The sequence below is a fragment of the Nelumbo nucifera genome, chromosome 6 (genome assembly GCF_055504915.1).
Source record: "Nelumbo nucifera cultivar China Antique chromosome 6, China Antique-T2T, whole genome shotgun sequence".
In the NCBI taxonomy this organism is placed as follows: domain Eukaryota; kingdom Viridiplantae; phylum Streptophyta; class Magnoliopsida; order Proteales; family Nelumbonaceae; genus Nelumbo; species Nelumbo nucifera.
In genome coordinates, this window is record NC_142654.1 from 18,020,721 (window position 1) to 18,045,801 (window position 25,081).

General features: G+C 38.4%; 1 protein-coding gene across 8 annotated transcripts in view; it reads left to right on the top strand.

Moving 5' to 3' along the window:
- LOC104591031 (mitochondrial import inner membrane translocase subunit TIM22-4-like) overlaps positions 1-23,696 on the top strand; it is a 32,087-nt gene extending 8,391 nt beyond the window's left edge. For 4 of the 8 annotated variants that reach the window (XM_088890223.1, XM_088890225.1, XM_088890226.1 and 1 more), the window contains 5 exons: positions 14,388-14,512; positions 14,614-14,872; positions 15,173-15,375; positions 15,469-15,541; positions 19,614-22,105. In XM_088890223.1, coding sequence (XP_088746349.1) covers positions 14,701-14,872; positions 15,173-15,375; positions 15,469-15,541; positions 19,614-19,729 — 564 coding nt within the window. In that variant the 5' untranslated portion in view covers positions 14,388-14,512; positions 14,614-14,700 and the 3' untranslated portion in view covers positions 19,730-22,105. The other 4 variants (XM_010249853.3, XM_088890227.1, XM_010249829.2 and 1 more) reach the window with 4 other exon arrangements.
- The last annotated feature ends 1,385 nt before the right edge of the window (positions 23,697-25,081 follow it).

The window sequence follows — 25,081 nt, forward strand, 5'->3', positions numbered from 1 at the left end:
TGCACCTTCACATAATTCTCCCTCTATTTGTATGCCATTCAAAGATAGACGGGCTAAACAATAAGCTAGTATCAGATGGCAGGTTCCACCTACACTCAAACAACATAGAACTCCAATTCCATAAAGCTGTAGCAAAGGAGCAAGAGATCAGTAAGTGGTGATAGTCCTCATTCTGAGATTTACAAAGAACACACCAATTAGGGGATAAGCACCATTTTGGTATCCTCTTTTGCAGGTTTTCGAAGGTATTAATCTTACCATAATAAACTTCCCAACAAAAAACAACAATCTTTGGGGGAATGGGACTAGTCTAGAATTCTTTAACTGGGAAGTTCTGGGGTGCAGAAGTGGAGCAAAGGGACTTGAAGAAAGAGGAGCAAGTGAAAAAGCCTTTCGGGTTAGGGGTCCAAATTCTTGTGTCAGGTTTGAAGGGATCTGAACAAATAGGTTCAAGTGAAGACAATAGTTTTGAAACACAAGCACTTTGATCATCACGTAACCCTCTACGGAAACTAAAAGCCCAGTTTAGGGCCACAGAAGAAGCTGAGGAGGAATTAAAATTGGAAACCAGCTCTTCCCTATAAAGGGAAAGAGAGTAAAGAGAGGGAAAAAGGTCTTTAAGAGGTTGATTGCCAACCCAAATGTCTTCCCAAAAAAGAACATTGTTTCCAGAATTAACATCATACCTGACCAGATTGAGAAAATGGGGAAGGATTCCGTGTATAGCCTTCCAGGGTGTTGCAAGAGTCACCTATCGAGATACCCCAACATCCCAACCATTATGCGAATAACCATTAATACTATTCACCACCTTGTGCCACAACCTCTCTCTTTTCAATGGCCATCTCCAGTGCCACTTCCCTAGTAGAGCTTCATTCTTAAGAACTAGGTTTCCCAATCCTAATCCCTTTTCTTCCTTCCTACTGACTATCTCCTACCTAATCAAATGATCCTTCTTCTCTTCCCTTGGCTCCCACAAGAAATCCCTCATCACCTTTTCTAGTTTCTTGGCTTCCCTTGAGGGCATCTTGGATACTGAAAGAAAATAAATCGGAAGACTAGCAAGTGTCGCCCTAATCAAGGTTACTCTACCCCTTATCGAAATGTAACTTTTTTTCCAAGAAGCTAACCTCTTTTCAAACTTTTCAACAACTGGATACCAAAACCGACTTTCTTTTGGGTTAGCTCCTAACGGAAGACCCAAGTAGGTTAAAGGCCAATCAGACATGGAACACTCTAGACAACCTGCTATAGCCTCTACCTCCCAAACTTCCAAATTGATTTCCACCACACAACTTTTGTCAAAGTTAATTGTCAGGTTTGAAGCATACTCAAAGGATTTAAGACGATCTTTTAGGTTCCTCACTCTCACTAAGTCTCCCCCTTCACAAAAATGACGATATCATCAACAAACTGAAGATGAGTCACCAAGACATTATTCTTGCCTATCCTCCAACCACTTATTAGCCCTTCCCTATCTGCTTTAGAAATCATTCTATTGAGCACATCTACCACAAGTGTGAACAAAAAGGGTGAAAGGGGATCTCCTTGCCTGAGCCCTCTACATGCTGGGAAGAAATCCTTGACCCCTCCATTAACTAGAACTAAAAACTGGTAAGATGTTATGCATCCACTCACCCACCTGCACCATCTATCCCCAAATCCACATTTTCTTAGCACTTCTAATAGAAAATCCCAATCCACTGAGTCATAGGCCTTCTCAATTTCCAGCTTCCAAATAAAACCTTGATTGCCTGATCTCCTCATTTCCTCCAAACATTCATTTGCTATAAGGATCTGGTCTATAATATGCCTATCTTGTACAAAGGCTCCTTGGGTTTGAGTAATGAGAGACGGGAGGACCTTTTTAATCCTTAAAGAAAGCACTTATGCCACAATCTTATAGATGCTAGTCACCAAACTAATGGGCCTGAAATCATTAGGGTGTTAGGCATCTAATCTCTTCGGGATGAGAGCTAAGAAAGTGGCATTAACTCCGCGACTAATCACATGGTTGTTTTCAACCTCCCTAAACACCTCAAACAAATCTTCTTTGATAATGTCCCAACACTCTTGATAGAAAGCCATGGTAAAACCATCTGGTCCAGGAGCCTTTGATCTGTTCATAGAGAAAGCAACTTGTCTTATCTCTTCCTCTTCAAAGTTTCTTTCCAACCAGTCCGCCTCAACGGCTGATAGACTTGGCCAATCTAGATCTTCCACTCTCACCCGTCTCTCCAGCGGCCTACTCAAAATGGATTTGAAGTGAGTTGCAAAGCAGTTGGCTATCTCCTCTTGTGACTCAATTTCTACTCCTTCAACCTTAATCTTGGCCACAAACAGTGATTTAAAAGGCGTGCCTAGGCACACAGGCGAGGCACATTTTAGGGTATGTGCCTCGCCTAGGTCCTAGGTGCAGCCCTTTCAAAAGGCACACGCCTAATGTGCCTTGCGCCTCAGCCCAAGCGTGCACCTTTTGAAAATTTGATGCCTTCTTTGCTTTTTTTTTTTAACATAGCAGCTGGGCCAAGGGCTCCACCCCCATACCCCCGTGCCACGCCCCTCGAGGCAAGCTCAAACAAGTCCATGTTAGAACTAAGAATTTAACACATAGCATGGACTTGTTTGGGCTTACCTCGAGGGGCATGGCACAAAGGCAGCTCGTAGAATGAGAAATGTAATAAGTTATTACATTAGCTACTTGAAGTAATGCAATTGAGTGAAAAAAGAGATTAGAGGTTTTACATGCTTGAAAATATTTTATATGTTTGATTTTATTTTTAAATTCTCATTTGAATATGCTTTACATCTTATATTTATGTATTTTAATTTTAGATAATAGGTTTTTTAAAACATTTATTTTAAAATTTAAGTTTATATTTTTTATTAATATTTTTTATTTTTTGAATTTTTTGTTTTTTTTTGATTTTTCTGACATTTTTTTAATTTTTAGCATTTTTTTTCGTATTTTTGCACCTTGCTTCAAAAAGGTGTGCACCTCACCTTGCGCCTTGCACCTCAAGAGCAAATTGACCTCTGCGCCTTTTTTGTGCCTTGCTCATTTAAAACACTGGCCACAAAATTTTTTCTCTTTCTCCCATTGGCCATAGCATGAAAGAACTTGGTATTCCCATCCCCTTCTTTGATCCATTTATGCTTAGTATTTTGCCTCCAAGATATCTTCTCCCTCAACAGGACCTCTTCCAAATCTTTCTTCAACTTTCTCAGTTCTCTTTCTTGTGCACTAATGGTCCTTTGATGTTCCTTTGAATCTAAATCCTTAATTTGGGTTGACAATTTGGCTTTTAACTCTTCCAATCTTTCGAATTCCTCCATGTTCCAATCTTTTATTTTTGATCTCAGACTTTTTAATTTCTTGTGGAATCTAACCCCTTTCCACTTCATTCCCCTAATCTCTTCTCTCCACCACTCCTTCACTTTATGCACAAAGTCCGGGTGTGTCAACCACATGTTCTCGAACCTAAAGGGTTTAGGTTCAATCCCAAAAAGGTCTCTTGGCCTAGCTCTATGGGACAATGATCTGAGGTAACTCTAGGCAGAGCTCTAGCCACCAAACCCCTCCAGTGTACTTCCCAACTTTCATTGAAAAGGAATCTATCCAGTTTTGAACAAGATGGATTCTCCTGGAAATTGGACCAAGTGAAGTTAGCCTATAGCATAGGGAACTCCAGATTACAACTGTTTATAAATCCATTGAACCTCCTCATGCTAGTTGTGATAGATTGTTGGGGATTGTTTGACTCATTTAGAAACCTTATTACATTGAAATCTCCACCCAAGCACCAAGGGCTTTCCCATACTCCTTGAATTCCATAGAGTTCTTCCCATAGTTCATTCCCATACTCTAATTTGGTTTTTGGAAAAAGAGAGTAAGAGACGACAAGGAGGAGGACATACCTGCAATTGATTGGTGTTCCTTGTTTACAAGGTGAAGTCATCAATTCTGATATCTCTAATTCTTCACTGTTCAAGTCTTCAAAATTTTCAAACTTCAGTTCTGTATCATTAGAACCCTAATAAAAAAAGAAACTAACAAAAACATGTTGGTTTATGAAGTAATTAAAAGAATGTTACGGATGTCCATTGGCTAAAATGGACATCTTGTTTTTGAAGTAAACAAAAACATCTTGTTTTTGAAGTAAACAAAAACATCTTGTTTACTTCCTAATTGGTGTACTCTATGTAAAGCTGATGGGGAAACTAGTTATCACTTTACGGTTTCTTGTAAGGTCACTAAAACTGTATGGGAGTTGGATCTTTCCCTCTTTGGGTGTTCTTGGAACCCCCCCGAGAGTGTCCAAACTCTGTTCTCTCCTACGTTTTTCAGATGGCCTAAGAAGAGAGGGAAGATTATGTGGAGGAGCATTAGGGCAGCTGTATGTTGGTCCCTATGGGAAGAAAGAAACTCACGAATTTTTTCATACAAGGAAAGAACCCTGGAAAACCTATTAGATCTAATACTTTTAAGGGCTGTCCATTGGCTAAAATCTTTGGAGCTGTTCTCAGACTTTCCTGTGGCAGACTTATTAAGAAACTGGAAAGAGATAGCTACCTCTGCTTTGTGTAAGAGGACTCCTAGTCCCTCATGGTCCCCTCCTCCCTCTGGATTTATAAAACTGAATTTTGATGGCAGTAGTTTGAGGAATCCAGGGCCTTTTGGGATCGGGGGAGTATTCAGGAATGAGGAAGGGGTTGTTATTGCTTTGTTCTCAGGCCCCATTGGGGAAGGAGACTCTCTTAAGGCTGAGATCCTTGCAGCTTTGGAAGGAATTCAAAGAGCAAGGGAATTAAATATCAGACGTTTGGTCCTGGAAGGTGACTCGAAGGTGGTGATTAGCTGGCTGAAGGAAGAGGACAGTGGCTTGTGGAGCTATAACAATGAAAAGAAAAAAATTCAGTTGGCTGGGTAGAGACATTGAGATACAATATAGCTGGGTGAAGAGGACTGCTAACTCATTTGCAGATGGGCTGGCCAAGCAGGGGGTGAATGGGGAGGCTATCTTTTGGGCTAATTTTTAACTTTCTGTCATTGTATTCTGTTGATGGGGAGTTAAGACTTTTTACTTCCCCTATTGTATCTAAAGCTTCATAAATATTCACATCATTAATGAAGTTTTTTGTTACTGATCAAAAAAATGTTACGGTGTATCATTGGCTATGTTAATATTATGAGCTCAAAATATAAAAATTTTGTAAAATATTGAAAAGCTTTATATAAAACTGCTTGGCATTTGGGCGAAGCAAGCAGTAAAAAACGCTTGGTCACCTATTGACAACTGTCTTACTCCTCCTAAAGTTAAAACAGATTCTATTTATAAAAAAAAGTTAAAACAGATTCTATTTATAAAAAAAAGTTAAAACAGATTCTAATAGTTTACCAAATGAATCAGAGATTTTCTCAGATGTGCAGTAGATCTTATGTAGCTTGTAAATCATTCTTCTTTATACTTCAAATGGAACTAAGGATAACAGATCACATTAAAGAAACATGGATAAATGAATCCAAGAGGTACAAGACTTTGAGGCTTCCAAGTCGGTACAACATTGTGTGATTTCCCCCCCCCCGTTGGAATCCTGTAAAAGAGACTTGTAGATGAGGCATCATCATTTCAAAGGACTCCAAAATTCATAGCTCTTCAACTAATGCAAGATTGTTTTTTTTTTTTGAAAAAGGTAAGGTAAATATTATTAAAGAGAACAATGCAAGATTGTTCAATCTAGTAAAAGGCAGAACTTATCCAACCAATACAAGATTGTTCAATCAAGTGAAAGGCAGAAATTATTTTCTAAAGTTTCTCCCCATTTCAGTTGCAGATCTTGTTCCATAGTTGTTCCATAGCAGAGAAGAAACAAAGACACTGTAGCTTAGATACAAGGGCGGTTTTATCTGATATAGCTTAACTCTTCTCCTTTTCACTGATTTCACTACTGTTTTCTAAAAGTAACTGAAATCATCAATTTACCAAACCTTATCATTTATATTGTAAAAAACCCAAGCAATATTGTAGAAAACATTACATGACAATCTTACAATTCATTTTGTACTAATGATAGTAGTAATATTACTATTAGAAGAATTTAAAACGCAATTAAATATTTTATATAAATTTTATTTATTCATAGTATGGCAAATCAGTTATTCAGTTGGAAAGACACTTGGGCTATGCATTGAAGGTGATTCTCAATTGATTATTGAACTACCTGTTGGATGGGCAATCTGCTATCTGCTGATCTAAATTACCATTTTGGAATGTAGGAGTCCAATAAATGAACTTGTCCCCATCAATTATAAATTTGTTCCTCATTCTTGTAAGAGATCTACACATCTCTTAGCCTGTCATATTCAAAAGGCTGTCTTTGGTTTGTAGATTCTGTTTCTCTCTTATTTTCTACCAAATCAAACCTATCCTAAGCTACCCATTGTAAATTTGTAATGAATGGTGGCATGATCCTCCTATTTTTCTTAGACACATTTTGGTGGAAGAGGGATGTAACTATGTTTGATGTTTAATGGATTCAGCCTAAGGGCTTTCAGGGAAAAGTAGAACTCTCAGCCACCACCAAAGTGAATCAATTGACAAATTCTATTTTCTCATGTGTCACTCAAACAAATAACTTGTACTTCATAGGAGGTCTAATTGATATATCTTTAAATTTCCTTGGAAATTCCTATTTGCACAAGTTCTTCTTTCCTTTCAAACCATCATTGTACTTGATTTTTCTGGATCATTCATACTTTCTTTTTGATGAATGATAATAACTTTATTAATTTGAGAAACAAATTTAGAGTGAGTTCATACAATTCCTATTTACCCCTTGCTTGGCTAACACATCTGACAAAGTATTTGCTGATCTCCCCACCCACTGTACAGTGACCAACATATTCCTTGTCAACCAACTAAATTTCTTCATTTCATTCTTGTAATGCCACATAGCCTCTTCAGGATTTTTCAACCAACCCACCACCACTTTGGAATCCCCCTCGATTGTTAGGTGTTGTACCCCCAGCTGGTTTGCAAATTGCACCCCTTGTATAATAGCTAATAGTTCTGCCCTGATGGAGTCCCCAATTCCTAAGGGACCTGAGTAGAGCAACAAAATCTCTCCCTTCTCATTTCTCAAAGCACCCCCCATTCCGGATATTCCTGGATTACCCATGCTACTTCCATCAAAGTTAAACTTCAGTGAGCCTTCGGATGGAGGAGACCAGCTTGTAATTGATTTGTCCTTTAGGGATGAACACCTCGCTATTACTGACCAGTTTCTCCAAAGGTCATTAAAAGAGAATTGATGAAAGATTTCCAAGGTCTTCAGCCAAGGTATTGCCCTATTCAGCACACAGTCTTTCAATTCCTGACTGCTCCTTTCCTTTTCTTGAAAAATTTTAGCATTCCTTTCTTCCCAAAGAGTCCAAATCAAGGCAGCACGAGCACATCTCCACATAATTCTCCTTATTTTTGTAGGCCAATAAAAGGTAGAATGGTTGAAGAGTATGCGAACTTCTGCTGGTAGACTCCAACTACTCCCAAACAACGAAAGTAGCCAAGCCCAAAGGTCTGCAGAAAAGGGACAAGATATTAATAGATGGTAACAATCCTCACCGTGAGCTCTACAGAGGATACACCAATCAGGAGAACTACAGAGGAAAGGTCTTCTCTTTTGTAGGTTATCTAGAGTGTTTACTTTCCCATGGAATACTTCCCAACAAAACGCCATAATTTTTGGGGGAACTGGCCTGCACCAAATTTCTTTTGACGGAAAGGGTTGGTGAGTAGAAAGTTGAGAGATGGACTTGAAGAAAGAAGCACAAGTGAAGGTTCCATTGGGTCTAGGAGTCCATACCCTCTTATCTGGCTTGGAGGGATCCAAACAAACCTGATTAAGACAACCAAGCAAGACAAAAAGAGATTCAATTTCATCATCCCTAAGTCCTCTATGAAACCCAAAATCCCAAGTAAGATCTAAGGGTGTTCCCAAAGGTGAGACAAATTTTGAGACCACCTCTTTTTTGTACAAAGAAACAGAAAATAACAAATGGAACAGATCCTTTAAAGGTGTGTCTCCTATCCAAATATCCTCCAAAAAATGAACAGCGTTGCCGGAACAAACTTCATGCCTGATAAAATTTAGGAATTGAGGAAGGGTGTTGTGAATGGCCTTCCAAGGTGTTACTAGGTTAGCCTGCCTTGATACACCAGCATCCCATCCATTCTTTGACCTTTCACGAATGCTTCCCACCACCTCATGCCACAATCTCTCTCTTTCCAATGGCCATCGCCACAACCATTTCCCTAATAGAGCTTGATTTTTTCCAGTTACCCTCCCAAGTCCCAAACCCCCCTCTTCTTTACTTCTGCACACAATTTCCCAATTAATCAAGTGATCCTTTTTTTCTTGTCCCGGCTCCCATAAGAAATCTCTCATCAGCTTCTCCAGTTTCCTAGCTTCCCCAACTGGTATCCTAAATACAAATAAAAAATAGGTAGGTAAGTTAGCCAAGGTAGCTCTTATTAGGGTAATTCTCCCTCCTAAAGAGACATAATTCCTCTTCCATGAGGCTAATCTCTTCTCAAACTTTTCTATCACTGGGGCCCAAAATCTACTCTCCCTAGGATTTGCCCCTAAAGGAAGCCTTAAGTATGACATAGACCAAGCAGAGGTGGAACACTTGAGACACTCCCCAATAGCCTCGACCTCCCCTACCTCCAAATTTATACCCGCTATGCAGCTCTTTTCCAAATTTATTCTCAAATTAGAAATACTTTCAAATCCTTTGATTAGCTCCTTTAGGTTTGCTACCTTTTCACTAAAACCTCCTTCACAAAAGATCATTAGGTCATCTGCAAATTGAAGGTGGGTGACGGGGACTTGGTGTCTCCCTATTCTCCAACCCCTAATGGCCCATCTTCACTGTCATCCTTAGTAATGATCTTACTAATCACATCAGGTACTAAGGTAAAAAGGAAGGGTGAGAGTGGATCCCCTTGCCTGACATCCCTACAAGCTGGAAAAAAAGTCCCCCACCATATCATTTACCAAAATAGAGTAGTGACAAGTACTGATACACCCAAAAAACCCAACTACACCACTTGTCCCCAAATCCACAGTTTCGCATAGCCTCTAATAGAAACTCCCAATCCACCAAATCATAGGCCTTTTCAAGATCCAATTTACAAATGAAACCTCTCTTCCTAGACCTTTTCATTTCCTCCACACACTCATTCGCAATTAAGATCTGATATGTTATTTGTCGCCCTTGAATGAAAGCCCCCTGGGTTTCACTAATGATAGAAGGGAGAACTGTTTTGATCCTCAATGAGAGCACTTTAGCCAGAATTTTATAGATGCTTGTCACCAGATCAATAGGCCTATAATCTTTTGGGTGGTTGGCATCATTCTTGTTAGGTATCAAGGCCAAAAAGGTGGCATTGATTCCAGGGCTTATAATGTGATTGTCTGCAAATTCCTTAAAGACTTCAACTAAATCCTCTTTCAACACCTCCCAACAGTCTTGATAAAAACCCATTGTAAAGCCATCTGGACCTGGAACCTTGGATCTATCCATTAGAAAGGCAACTTTCTTAATCTCTTCTTCCTTGAAATCCCTTTCCAGCCACCTTGCCATTCCGTCATCAATTCTTGGCCATTTCACCCCTTCCACGACTGCTCTTTCACTCAAAGGTCTTCTATAAATCGATTTGAATTTCCTCAAATTTTCTGGCTATGTCATCCTGGTTGGTAATCGCCTCCTCTCCTATCTCTAGCTTGGTCACAAGATTCTTTCTTCGTCTCCCATTTGCCAAATCATGGAAAAATCTAGTGTTCCCATCGCCTTTCTTAATCCACTTGTGTCTAGATTTTTATCTCCAACTGATTTCTTCCCTTAGTAACACCTCTTCCAAATCCTTTTTCGATTGTCTCCTTAACACTCTATCCCCCTCGGTCAACCCATTTTGAGATTCCTTTACATCCAAGTTTTCTATTCGAGAGATTAGGCACAATTTTTGCTCCTCAAATCTACCAAAATGATCTCTATTCCACTCTTTTATTTTGGCTCTCAACCTTTTTAATTTCTTACGAAACTTGATCCCCTTCCATCTTACCCCCCTCTCTTACTCACCCCACCATTCCTTCACTTTTTTCACAAAATCTGGATGAGTAAGCCATATATTTTCGAATCTAAAAGGTTTGGGTCCTGTAGGAAAAAACTCAGTACCTATCCGGATAGGACAGTGATCAGAGGTGACCCTAGGTAAACGCTCTAGCAACCAAGTTTTCCAAACTATTCTCCCAGGCTAGGTTAAATAAGAACCTGTCCAACTTCGAACACAAAGGGGTTTCCTAAAGGTTGGACCAAGTGTAACTAGCTTGCGATAGAGGTATTTCCTTCAATTCACATTCTTCAATAAAACCATTAAATTTTCTCATGATTGTTGTAATTACCTGTTGGGGATTACTGGTTTCATCAGAGAATCTAATGACATTAAAATCCTTGCCCAGGCACCAAGGGCCATCCCATAGCCCCTTGATTGCATATAGTTCCTCCCACATCTCATTTCTCTCTCTATAGGAATTAGGGCCGTAAACATTGGTTAAACATACACACCCATCCTCTACATTCTTACACTTAATGGAAACTGAGAATCTGCCTGTCAATTCTTCCACTACTTCCACTACTTCCACCACAACCTCCCTCCACAGTGTTACGATCCCCCCCGAGGCTCCCCAAGAAGGAGACGAACTCCAACCTAAACCTCTAGACCTCTAAAAACTCCTCACCCATCTCCCATCTAATTCCATCATTTTGGATTCTTGTAACAGCACAATATCGGGTTTTTCCCTTTGGAGTAGGTCTTTGATCACCCTTCTCTTTCTTGCACTCCCTAACCCTCTTACATTCCAGCTAATAATTTTCATCGAGACAATAGCAAAAACACCCATGAAAAGGCCATAATCTCCTCATTTTAGGCCCTTCCTCCTATCCCCTCTACCTCTAAATTCTAAATCTCCCTCAATGTCTGAGATTAGCCTTTCCACTTCAGCTATTTTTTTCTTCTTTGTTCCCCCCCCCCTTCCTAATACAACAATCATCCTCTTTCTTTTCTCCATCCTTTCCAGCCAATGTCTGAAGAAGAATTTTACCCTGTTCACACTTATTTTGGCTACAACATCTCTCTAAGAATCCTTCCTTTTTTTTAGTTCTCCATCATTATACAGATCAACTTCCAAATTCTGTCCACCTCCCCCTTACTACTTCCTTCCATCGCCCTCTCTCTTGCATCAGAACCTTTTGGATGGGAAGCTGGAATATCTGTTACAGGCATAACACACAAGTCAGTACCTAAAAAAGAATTGACATCCATACCTGGTAGGACGGGGGCAGGACTAGAATTACTGGAATTGAATTGCTGACAGGCGACAAATGGTTTTAAGGCCTTTCCCCTTTTTGGACAAAGTTGTGAAGTAGACATAGTGAAAGAATCACTTCCTGACGACCTACCCACTTGGAAATCCTTTCTCTGTGTTTACAACACTGGAATACCCACATCCATCATCACGGCCGATTCTTGTCCCTCTCCACCAAGATCCTGTAATACATTAGACTCAGGGTCAGCTCCCTCGACGAAGGGAAGAGGAGTTTTCACAGCTTTAGGACCATTTTCTTCGCCATTTCTAGTTTTCCTGCCACCTTCCTCTTCAATCTCTTCCTCTAAAAACAACAACTTTGTATGCAAACTTTCTATTTCAAGTAAATCATTGTTGCTTTTCGGAGACAGACTTCCCAGACTTGCAGTTTCGTCTCTATCAGAATCGTCACTGCTGTTTGTTCACTCAACCAATCTTCAAACCCTATTCTGTTCAAATCACTAGGCTTCAGGTATTTCAGGTTGCACCTATCTGGTGAGAGACGGTTCGCCAGGTTGGATGGGACCCACTGTAGAGAGCCTCGAGACTGAGAGTCTTGAGATTTTGCGCCTGAACTGTTCAACCGGAAGGAGGGATTCGAGGTAGAAGAAGATAGACGCTTAATCTCGTCTATCAGCTCATCCCTCCTCCCAGTCACATGCTTACTTAAAGGGTCCCTTGGCCCATCTGTCTTGTAATGGGCCTTGGGCTCAAAACTTGTAACATAAGAACCCAGCTTTAAAACCTTTACTTGAGTTGCCTTCTCCGGCCCACCAGAAAAGGGATCCACTCGATTGGGCCCATTTTCTAAGTCTTTTCCTCCCACGTGACATCTTAACAAGTCACGGCCCCCTGTTTTAATGGTCGAACCAGCAATCCTCTCTTTTGTATCAGTCTGAGGTTGCTGGTTCAGCCCTCTCCCTTTAATCACTGGTATATTTTTGTCTATTTCCCCTGACACCACCTGTGCAAAAGATCTGCCATTTGTCTTAGCCTTTTCTTGCTTTCTACAGGTTTGACCTTCCATTTGCCCCAAAGCTTTTTGGCTTCCCAGAATTTGTTGGCCCTTTTTAGTGAAACATTCCTTCCCATTTGAATTAACCAATCTCACAAGTCCACATAATGCTTCTTCTTCCTCCTTCTCCCCGCCTACCATACGAGCCTCCTTCCACAGCCCTGCTTCAATGGAGGATGTTAACCACACAGAGACAAAACTCCCCTCTGTTCGTACCTCTACCTTTCGTGGAATGTCTTCTGGCTTCACACCACTGCTACTCCTTTCAAGATTCCTCCACACAATACTGCTATAGACTCTGCTACTTCTTGTTTCCACAGATGAAATGGCAAGCCTATTACATGCATCACCACACCATCTTCGACAAAGAAATCCTTGGAGTTGGATGTTGAATTCCATTTAAAAACTGTGAATGATCCGAAATCAGCCTGAATATTGATATCTGATATTTCCAATTCATTCTCTACTGGATCTAGGAGGGCTTTGCAGTTATCGAAGGGGGTTACTATGAAGACACTCTTCAGCTTCAACCTGGTTGCCAGTAAGTCAGCTACCCTCCTCCAATCATTAACCTTTTCTTTGTCTTGTATCACAAACTTACTATCCCACTCTTCTCTCTCTAGACCTCCCACCATTCTGCATTGGCCTTTTGTTTTTGCCATGACCACTGGCCCTTGTTCTACTCTGCTGTTGCTGAGATACGCCTTCTCCTCCCTTATGGAGGCTTTTTTATCATTTGCTACTCTTTGAGCAACTAGTCAACTTCCCCCCATCCTTGGCTCTGTTTTCCTGCTGGTAGACACACCAGTTGCCTTCGTCCCTTACCAAAAAATTCAGACAAAGCTATGAAGAAACCTTTTTCTATTCCTCTTACATTCAACAACATATCTTCTCCCTTCTAATGTACTAAAATCCTGCCAGTTTATCTGTTTACCTTTTGAACAGGCTCCAGCTATGAACTCTCTTAGCCACTCGATCACTTCTAATCATTCCAGCAATATTGTACCCTTTTTCGCTCCCCTTACCTTCAGGCTTACCTTCCCCTTGATTCTCATTTTTTCGAACAGGAAATTTTTTGCTTCTATCTTCAAGGATCTCCTCCACTGACCTGCCTGCACGAACTCCATTCCCTTACCTTCTTGAAAACTAATCCTCTTGCACACTTTCGTTCTTTAATCATTAATTACAAAACAAAGAAACAAGAAGAATAGAAAGAAAGAAATGATTTTATTAATTGATTCATGATATAAATATAATAAAGGTTCTTGTGAGACATCTAATAATAGGCTTCTTATGATGTGGAAAGGCATATATCCCTTCTTTTCTTTGTAGAACCAAATCAGAATATTTTTCCGGCATGTTAAAGAAAGAAATCAGAGAATGCCTTACATATTCCTTTTGTAGCTGTCCTTAGAACATATCCAACAAAAAGTTTGGCAAAAGTGCCACGATTGATGTTTTCTTTGTATTCATTCATAGATATGTTCAAGGTTCAAAATATTGATATACCTCAATACACTGGATGGTGTGTATCGGGTGTTTCAACCACACATTCCTTTTTTTTTTAGTTTTTTTTTTTTCAAAAAAATAGTCAGGGTGTCAGCCTTAGGCCTGCCTAGTGCCTACCCCTTGAAATTGGTCAAAACCCCAAATGCCTCATATTTGAGGTATCGGGGACTTGCCAATATGATACGATACACCCAATATGGAGCATATCATATTGGATTTTGATCCTTGTTATGTTATGTACTTTCCCCTTTTTCTCTCTTCATTATGGATGAGGGGGAGATCCATCATAGTATCTGAATGGAAAAAGGAAAACCCAAAAGAATTTCATGAACATAGTAACAAACTGATGACAAAATCTGAGCTCTTGAATATTTCAAGCTATTTCAGCAAGAAACAATGGACGTAGATCTGATTTAAATCATCATTATTCATGTAGGTTTTGGTTTCTTGTTTTTAAACTCTTTTAACAAGAGGAAGATGGAGGAGAAAAGAATAGCATTTTGATGGAATCAAACAGAGAAGAAAGCTTGGAAAGCGGGGGAAAATCAGAAAGAGGATTCTGTAATTTTTTTTTAGATTTTTTGATATTTGTTACTTTCTTTAGTTGCTTTTTCCTTTGTGTTGGCTGTATCAGTAATCCACATGTCACGTTATTTTTACAGTAAAACCACAAGTTTCTTGCGGCGGTGAAACTAGGGTTTATTAATTGCTTGTTGGTACTTCCTGAAGTCCTTGAGTTACAGACTACCATGGCATCCACTTCAGGAACTGAATCTACTGAAACTCCGATATCTTCATTGAGCTCAAAAGAAGCAGAGAAGCCTCAGATAGAGCCGTTACGGCTGCCCACAATTGAGGAAATCCGTGGCCAAGACATCTGGAACAACTGTGCTGTCCGGAGTGTAGTTAGTGGAGTATTGGGTAATAAAATAGACTTATGCTTAAAATATTCTTTTGTGTAGATTGTTTTAATGCTAAGCTTTTGATAGATTTCCTGCAAGATTCTAATTGGAACTTTTGAAGCTTTGGTTTGTTAACTGGTGTTTGTTGATATTATGCTGCTTTTTTGTTTTTGTTTTTCGTTTTATGTTCTTTGGTCCTTGTGAGTTCTATTTACTGTTCTTTGATATCTATTTGCATTTGGATAGGTTATGGATTTTGAGTTATGAAGTTGTAGGCCCTAAGTTTTGCGTATTGGTTTTCTTGTATGGAAATTTGTAGGAGGTGGGTTAGGGTTTTTCATGGGTCTGTTTTTTGGGGCACTGGATAATCCTTTGACGAACCCCCTGGTGCAAGAGGAAATGACTGCAAAGCAACAATTCATCTATACGGCAAAGCAAATGGGGAAAAGGAGTATTAGTTCGGCCAAGACCTTTGCATTGATGGGACTGATCTTCTCAGCTGCAGAATGTGTTGTTGAGAAGGTGAAATAAATGCATAAATAACTGATTGAAGGTGCTAATGTTTATAAGATTATATTTCTTTGCCTTGGAATTGATTGATGATTATGTGTTTAGGCACGGGCGAAGCATGACATGACAAATACTGTTGTTGCTGGGTGTGCAACTGGAGGGTCATTATCAGCAAAGGGTAACTTTTTATCTCTATTATTTCCAGAAAGTTGATATATTACATTTATGGGTAACATATGCAGTTGATAATTACTGTTGTATGGCAATTGGCAAATTTGTAGGATAAGGTACTCATGTTCCTACCAGCTATATGGAATCTTGAAGTCATAATGTCCTAAAATGAACTATTGTAATGTATAACACATATACTTGTCATATAAGGATAATTTGAATGAAATTCAGCATCCATTTCTAGAAAACAAAATGAGGTCACTTGTAACTCTTTTGATCGATTGACTTGATTAAATGATCTTCTATGGATTTTCTGTTGTAACCTGATAATCCATTGGTTTGATTTGATTATTGAGTCTAGCTTGAGGAGTGCATCCATGTATTGAGTTGAAGTTAAGCTTTTGAAAGGCAAAAGAGTGTTTAAGGCTGCTGAAAGACAAGCGTATCTTGTCAGATATTTGTAAATTATAATCCTTATAAGGAATCTGTTGCTGAATGGGTGATTAAGGAATGGAATGCTCTTAAAGCAGTGGAGGTTAGAAAACCAAGAGATCTTTTCCCTTTTATATTGTTTAGTAAAGAAGAGGTTGAAGGAATTCTGGAATAGGAATTGATGGAACAATGTTATCTAGAGTTAAGAATTCATTTATGGAGTCTTCATGTGCACTAGTGAAACTTTTATCTTTGAAGAAATTACTATGAATTATGATAGGTATTCCATTGTTTGGTGCTCTCCTCAGAAAGCAATTCATAAGGTATATCCTTTGTTTCTTATCTCTATTCATTATGATGTAGGAAGGGATCTGTTTTTGGGAAGACTATTGGATAGGGGAAACACCTTTAAAAGATCAGTTTCCTGAACCTTTTGCCCTCTCTAACCTCAAGGATGAAATTGTGTCTAAATCGGGAACACCCTCTCCTTCAAGTTTCAACTGGAACCTTGGCTTTAGAAGAGGCCTAAGGGAGAGTGAGTGTACTTCTTTGAGTGACCTACTTGACATTTTGGAGGCAGCTTTCCTAGATCCAAACTTGGAAGAGTCTAGAATTTGGGTAGTCTCCCCAGACGGACTCTTTTCTTGCTCCTCCTTTATCAAGAATCATGCATTACTTGGTTCTCAAGGGGTGGACTTCCCAGCAAGGTTTGAAATATCGATGTCGATGGAGATGTCAGTCATCCAATATAAGAAACATGTCGGAAATATCAAATGGAAATATTGTAAAAATTATAGATATGGTGGAAACATTGTAAAATATGCAAAATATAGAACGGTATTTTATGAAATGATAAAAAAAGCATAGGCACACCTTTTTAAATTATTATCTTATTCTAAATCATTAAACAAAGCTATGAAACTAAGGTTATGGACAAAAGAGTACGTTTCAAAGTTGCCCTGCAAACCTTAAGATTCAGAGCTTCATGATAAAATGAGTTAAAGCAAAATTTGAACTCATAGAAGATGTAAATAGTTGTAATAGATCAACCAATAATCTATTATACAAATAAAAACTAATATTTAACTTCACATTTGAAATGAAATAATGAATATTGTGTTAGATCAAACTGGTAACCATGTAAGTTAGGTGGACAATAACTTGTTACTTCACATACCTACAATATTGTCACCAACTTATGTTATAATACTATCTCTTGTATTGCACATAGTATTAGTAGTGTTCATTGGGGAATATGTCAATTCCAGTAAAATGTCATGTTGCCACCCATGGAAGTGGAAATGAAAATATGTCGTGGAAGCTATCTCTTGTACTCCACAGTGTTGGTAGTGTTCATTGGGGAAATGTTGATTCCAGTAAAATTTTGTGTTGCTACCCATGGAAATGGAAAAATGTCATGGAAATATTAGGGAAGTTAGGGACATTTTAAACCATGCTTCCCAATGAAAGAAATTTGGAGTAAGCCTATTCCATCCCACCAATAATTCAAGCTTGCTGCTGGGAAATTTTCCTTGGAAGGTAATACATGTGATGTTTTGTAGAGAAGAAGGCCCTCTTCTTGCCTTTCTCCTCATATGTGCTTCTTATGTAGGGGTAGTGGAGAAACCGTCTCCCATTTACTAATCTCTTATTCCTTTGTACTTTGTATTTGGGAGATTTTCTGTTCTCTTTTTAGCTGTAGGTAAGACTCCCTCAAGAGGTGGTGGACATCTTTTGGTTTTGATAGGTAGGTGGTGGACATCTTCAACTAAAACTTCTTAAGGTAACCAAAGAAGAGAGGGAGAATAATGTGGAGAGCTACTAAGACAACAGTTACTTGGGTGGTGTGGGAAGAGAAGAATAATAGAAGTTTCATAGGAAAGTATAGGACTTTCGAGGAGGTAGGGGTGGATTCGAGCTAGGGGTGATCATGGGCCGGGTCGGGCTTTGCACTTATGATAAGGGCTATAGCTTAGGCCCGGGATCGGCCCGGCCCGGGGTTCCGGGCCTGAAACATTAGCCCTAGCCTAGGTCTAAACGGGCCCGGGCCCGGGCTGGGCTTGATTTTGGGCCAATGTCTTTCATATATAAAACATTGCATATCTATAATATTTTATATTAAATGACATAACATGCATATAAACTTATTTTATACATTATATAATATAAAATATTACATATAATATAAATTATACATGTCATGTTATAATATTTATATATAAAATATATAATTTAATGTAAAATAACATGTATACATATGCATACATTATACACAAAATGTGTAAGTTTAAATATACTTGGGTTGGGTCGGGCCGGGCCTGAACACAAAACCCAGGCCCAAGCCCGGAATTTCCGGGCCGGGCTTGTGCAGGCGGAATGGTCACCCCTAATTCGAGCTGAGCCAAGCTGAATATTTGGCTATTCGAGCTCGGCTCACCAGAAAGCCATGAGGCTTGATCTAGAGCTCAGTTCGAGCTAGAGAGTTGAGCTCGAGTTCGGCTTTGACTCAAAAGCTCGTAAGCTCGAGCTCGACCATGAGCTAAGCTTCCTATAAAATTAAAAAATTATAAATATAAAATATATATATATATATTTATTTTACATACTGTCATTTTATTTAGGGCCAATTGGTTCCACTTAGGATTGGAGAGGAAGAGATAACTCAATGTGACCATTTCTTTTACCTTGGTTCAATAATTCATAACAAGGGAAAATTTGAGGATGTTTTGAGAAAAGTTTAATCAAATTTCATTAAACTAGAAGAGAATATGAGAGGATGTACAAAACAGGGGAGAACCCCAAAGAGATTACAAGGGGAATTCTGTCACTACACAGATTTTCTAAGCGAGCACCTAGCTTGGCTAAGCCATCTGCAATAGGATTTAACTCCGCCGGGATCCAAAACAGATTTGCATTTAGACAATTCAAGGAGTCCCTTGCTTCTGCCAGGTAATGGTTCAACCTCCAAGGACCCCTTTCCTTATCTTTCATCCATTTGATGGTATTTGCTGAGTCCCCTACTATGGAGAGATTCTGAATACCCAAACTTTTTACTATTCTGATTCCAGTTAGAGCAGCCAGCACTTCAGTCTTGGTTGAATCTGTAAATCCAATTGACCCACTGAAATCCCAGCGAATATCACCTCTTTCATCTCTTAAGATGCCCCCAATCCCAGCTAAACCTGGATTACCTGCAGCACTCCCGTCAAAGTGTAAGATCATCCCACCGTCCCTGAATACTACCGGTTGTCTTATGGGAGTCTGAGTGAAGTGTGGAAGAAAAAGAATGGTTTGAATATTTCTGCTAAGATCATCATTTGAGAGATCTTGGAACAGCTCTGAATTAGCCACCCAGAAGTTCAGAGATAGAAGATATCTGAAATCAATTCATCGAGAGATCTGAGTTTATTTTCAAATAATCGCTTATTTCTTTCCTCCCAAACTTCCCACATTACTGCATGTAGCACCGTTTTCCAGTAGACTTTGCGTCTTCTGCTTAGATCATAACCTTGCCACTGATGAGTAAGGTTTTGAATATGTTCTGGGAAAACCCAATGATAGCCTATCAGGTTGAAGAAGTGTTACCAGATCTTTTGAGTGAAATTACAGTGTATAAGAAGGTGATTGGTTGTTTCTCCATCTTGCAGACACAAGCAACAGGCGTGAGGAGAAATGTAACGTCTTCCCAAACTCTTCTTCTGAAGGAGATCACGGGTGTTTATTCTTTGAAGGCAGGTTTCCCATACAAAAAAGCAAACTCTAGAGGGGATGTTGCTGCACCAGATTTTCTTGGAAGGGAATGTTGAGCTGTCTTCCCCAGTGGTTAAAGCCTTGAATAGCGACCTGGAAGAGATTTCACCATTTGGGTGAAGGGTCCACACTCGGGTATCAAGGGAGTGGGGGGAGATATAGACCTCTTTTATGGCTTGGAAGAGGGACACAAGATCAGGGAATTCTTGGTCCCTTAGGGGTCTTCTCAGCTGTAAATTTAGATTGTTGACAGCAAGAAGGCCAGGAATGCAAGAGGAAACACTTGAGTCTTTATCTAGGGAGAGGTTGAAAAGTCTAGGGAAGGAAGCTGCTAAGGTAGAATTCCCCCACCAAAGGTCTTTCCAGAATTTGGTTTTTGAGCCATTGGTCTCCAGCTGGCAAAGCTCCTAGGTTTCAGACAGGTGGAGGTGGAAGTGGATTCAAAAGTAATTATTTCATGGGCGAGATGTAATAGATATATTCCATGGACTCCCAAACATGTTTATTAAGAAGTAGAAAGGGTTGCAAAGGAGTGCAAATGGGTTAAGCTGGTACCCTTTATAAACAAGGCAGCGTTTGTACTCACTTTCGCTCCTTAACCAAAAGATGCTTTCGTCCTAAATATGTTTATGATTGGCCCACATCACTTCTAGTGCCAAGTAATATTTATGAAAATAGATATAACTGGTTTGCAAACGGACTGAAATGCATAATGGACGTTAGCTGTTGCTTTTTCAAATTTTAAACAAAACTCTAAAAATAAAATCCCACTGTGCAGCTTTCACCACTGAAGCTTATTCTTTGTAAACCAGATTTCATACTTTGAGTCCATGTTCACCAGCCGTCCTTTTCTTGGTGTCTGGTGAAAAAAAAAACGGGAAAACAAAATTCCACTTTTCAGTTTTCACTACTGAAGCTTATTCTCTGCAAACCAGAGATGATGAAGACAATAGCAGAGGTATAAGTTTACCATTTTTTCACCAGAAATTATGAAGACAATGGATGGTTAATTAGCCTTACTTCACGGGAAAACAAAATTCCACTTTTCAGTTTTCACTACTGAAGCTTATTCTCTGCAAACCAGAGATGATGAAGACAATAGCAGAGGTATAAGTTTACCATTTTTTCACCAGAAATTATGAAGACAATGGATGGTTAATTAGCCTTACTTCACCAATGATGAAAAGTCTAGTCAGTAGAGAATGAGCTTCAGTTTGGAGAGTGAGATTGTTTTTAGGGTTTTATTTAGAAATAGAAAGAAAAAAAAAAGAACCAACTTAACGCGTTCTTAAAGTTATGTCTGTAGAGCTATCAAGTCACTTCTGTTTTTTTATTTTCTGACGTGGCAATAAAATTGATGTGGACCAATAATAAACACAGTTAGGACGAAAGCATCCTTTCTTTGAGGAGCTAAGTAAAACTCCATTTGTACTGGGCTTCTTTTTAACCTAGCTTATGATATTTGGGATGACATTCTTGTCATCAAATTGTACTGTTTTCATATATAACTAATTTAGTAAAATAAACTTTCTGCTGATAAAAAAGAGACCCCAGGACTTTTCATATATAACTAATTTAGTAAAATAAACATTCTGCTGATAAAAAAGAGACCCCAGGACTAACATTGGGTAAGGCCCTTATCTAATGATGATTGTGCTCTTCAAAGAAAGAGATTTTGGGACATGGCAACTTCTGAAAGCCTAGAAGAGAAAAGAATGTGGATTGAAAGAGAGGTGCAATTCTGTGGAGGCAATTATTTAGCTTCCAAATACTTGTTTAACCAATTCGTGCAGGATCTTGTACATATTATCATGCTACAGCAAACATGCAGCACCATAGCTTCAAACCAATTTATTCTTACAGTTATTTTAGCTCTATAATAATCTTTACGATGTTAATTATGTTTTGAACTCTTAAAAGTTTTTACTCTTTTTGCCTAATTGGACTACATGGTATTTGAAAGTAAATTAGTAAAAAAATGATTATGCTATTTAATTCGTCCTAATTGACTTATATGATAGAAAGTTTCTTTGTAGGTGGATTAACTAGAAGGAAAGGACAACTGACTGCATATTATGCATTTCAGATATATACTTACATAGGCATTTTTGTTTTTTGGATATATTTATTTGCTTCCAGAGCATCATCTTTAAGGTTATTGGAGGTTTTTATTTCATATAAATGACAATGCATCAGCTTTATGGGTTTTTGATGTGGTGGGTCTGATCCTCAAGGGTGTGAAATCCTGTCTTCAGTTTACTTGCATCAGTAACTTCTTTAGGCATCTATGGGATCTCTTATACTGAGTAAAGTCCCTTTTTCATTGTTTTGTCTGTTTGGTGTGAATGTGGGCTATGTATTTGGGCACTCTAATTTCTGTTATTGATGTCTGCAGCGAAACATGTAGAGAGGCATTTTGCATCTTTCCCCCTATTTAGTGCCATTCTTTGGGAAGCTAGATAACCGTGCCTGTTGAAATCACATGCTAGGAGTTTGGTTTTTAGGCTTTCATCCATATTGTTTGGCCATTCACTTTGGCTGTTCGGTCTTCCTTCCTGTTGACTCATATTCTGACACCTAATATCTGTGCTTCTAGGAGGACCAAAGGCGGCATGTGTTGGTTGTGCAGGTTTTGCTACGTTTTCAGTTCTGATTGAGAAATTTCTTGACAGACATAATTGATTCAATGGGTATTTGGTTGCAACTTTGTATACTGATTCTTCTCGGCTTATTTAGTTGAGTTGATATATGATGAAGTGCAGTTTTACTGAGTGTTCCAAATCAAAGTGGATATTCCTTATTTTTCAACCTTAATCATGATTCATTTGTTTCCCAATTTTTTTGAGGGCATGTCACAAGCAACTTATTACAGCCCTTCCGATGTGGTTTCTTTGGTCGGCTGAATGTTAACAAAGCAATCAAAGTGATTTAATGCTATAGAAACTCTACATGTAACAATTTAACAATTTAATAAAAATTCATGGAGAACATGTCAAGAATTCCTTTTGTTAGGTTTACTCCATGTCCATGAAGACAGGCTGAAAACTGGTCTTGATTTACCATTAACAGGATTAATTCCTTGAGCACTTTGGTTCGGTATGGATCGCATAAACTTGTTATTCACGGAAAGTTTAATCTCATTCATTCTTTATTATTCCTTTCCCTTCTTTGTGTGTGTTGAAGGGGAGGGGTATTGATTATTTCTTTCCCTTGTCTTGGTTGGTTATGTAGCTCATTGTTTGAAGCAGTCATGGAATGGTTGGCACGTATTGTATTGTATGAAATGTATTGATTTCAGCGTCACAGAGACACTAAACACTATATTTAGGGGTTTCTATGGATTTAAATGTTAGAAATCCACATAATAATAACTTTTTTTTTTCCATTTATAATAATAACGTTCTTGAAATGTCAGATTGAATTAAGTACTACAGTATATTTTACATTAGACTGAATAAAGTACTATTGTACATTTTACACTCAAACTGAACATCAGTATTTAACCTTCGATTGCCATGCTTGCATTGTTACATTGCTGGAGGTAAATCCTGTTCAATTGGTCCTCTAATAATTGTGGTATCAAAACAAAATAAGCTGATCCACTTGAGAGTGGCACAACGGCTGAAACGTTTGGACCTGTTCACAGGTTTCATCTTGGCTGATTTGCTGAGAAACTGGAAAGGGATATAGCAAGATCTGCGTAGGTTAAGAGGGCTTCAAGTCATTGGACCACTCTTCCCATTGGCTTTATAAAACTAAACTTTAATGGTAGCAGCGTTGGGAATTCAAGACAATCTGGCCAAGGATATTGAGATAAACTGTAGTTGGGTGAAGAGAATTGCTAACTCATTTGCTGATGAATTAACCAAGCAAAACTTGTTTGCTGATGGGTTAGCCAAGCAAGGGTTAAATAGAAAATCCTTGTTTTGGTCTCATTCTTATTATTCTTATTATTCTTATTTTTTGTACTCCTTTCGGTGGCCTTGGCCTTTTTTGGGGGACTTAAGACAGTTTATCTCTCCCTCCTTGTACTTAAAGTTTTTTAATGATTAATGAATGTTATTTGTTATTGAGAAAAAAAAGTGTGGTATCAAAACAGGAATCTTCTTTGTCAATATCAATGGTCATGTTACTTCTCAAAACAAAATAAAACCTAGGGTGATGCTAGAAACTTCAATCATGGATCATACGTGTAGTCTAAATCCTTTCAAGAAAAAGGATTCTTTAAAATATAAATAGTGAAAAAGTACAACAGCTTTGTATAGTTTTTTTTTTTTTTTAAATCATACGTGTAGTCAAATTGTTTAGAAGTTTGGGGGCTAATAAGGGAATTCTTCAACAAAACACTCAATTTTTCTTGAATGGATTTAGACTACACATAGATCCATGATTGAAGTTTCAAGCATCCCCTTAGGTTTTATTTTGTTTTGAGAAATATCATGATCACTCAATATTGACAAAGAATCAATAACATGACCATTCATCTCGACTCTTAGGTTTTATTTTGTTTTGTTGAAGAATTTTCGTTACGAGACTAACCTCCAAACTTCTAAATAATTTGACTTTGAAAGGCTTTGGGAAGAATTGATCTCCAAAATTTCGAAGAGATTTTTGAAAGATTAGCATCCGAATATTTGAGGGGAATTTTTTGAAAGATTAGCCCCTAATTTTTTAGGAAATTTTGAAAGATTAGTCCCGAAATTTTAAGAAAATTTGTAAAAGATTTTTGAAAATTTAACCCCCAAAATTCTTAGAAAATTTTGTTAAAGTATTAGCCCCTCAAACTTGATGATTGCTATTATATATATTACAAGGCTATTGGTATGTGGAGTATTTTACTAGGCTATACTGTATCTGTATAGGAGTTATTTTGCGAGGCCGTATTAGTTAGGGGCTTCTTTGTGAAGCTAGATTGGTTGGGGACTATTTTACAAGGCTAAATTTGAATGTGAGGTAAAAGTAGTATCACTGAAATTGATGCCATCTACATACAATGTTACAGCTTGTTGCTAAAATCCAAGGTTGTTAATGGAATAAAAAGTCTAAAAATCGATCCAACATCCAATATTTAGTATCTAGTATTTGGAGGATCGATTTATATAATTGTATTGAATTCAGATTTTATGATATGCATTCAAATGATAAGCCTATGGATTTAACCCCCATTTGATCCGAATAAAATCCAAGTTTGATTTTCAAAATATATATATATATATATTCGATTTCACTAATAGGATCGGACTTGGGTTTTGTTTGTTTTGACCCGAATCTGATCCAAGTACAACCCTACTTAAATCCAACCCATCCAAACATGCTTCAAAGTAAAAACCATAAAAACCTGTCTGAGTTTTTTGACAATCCTATA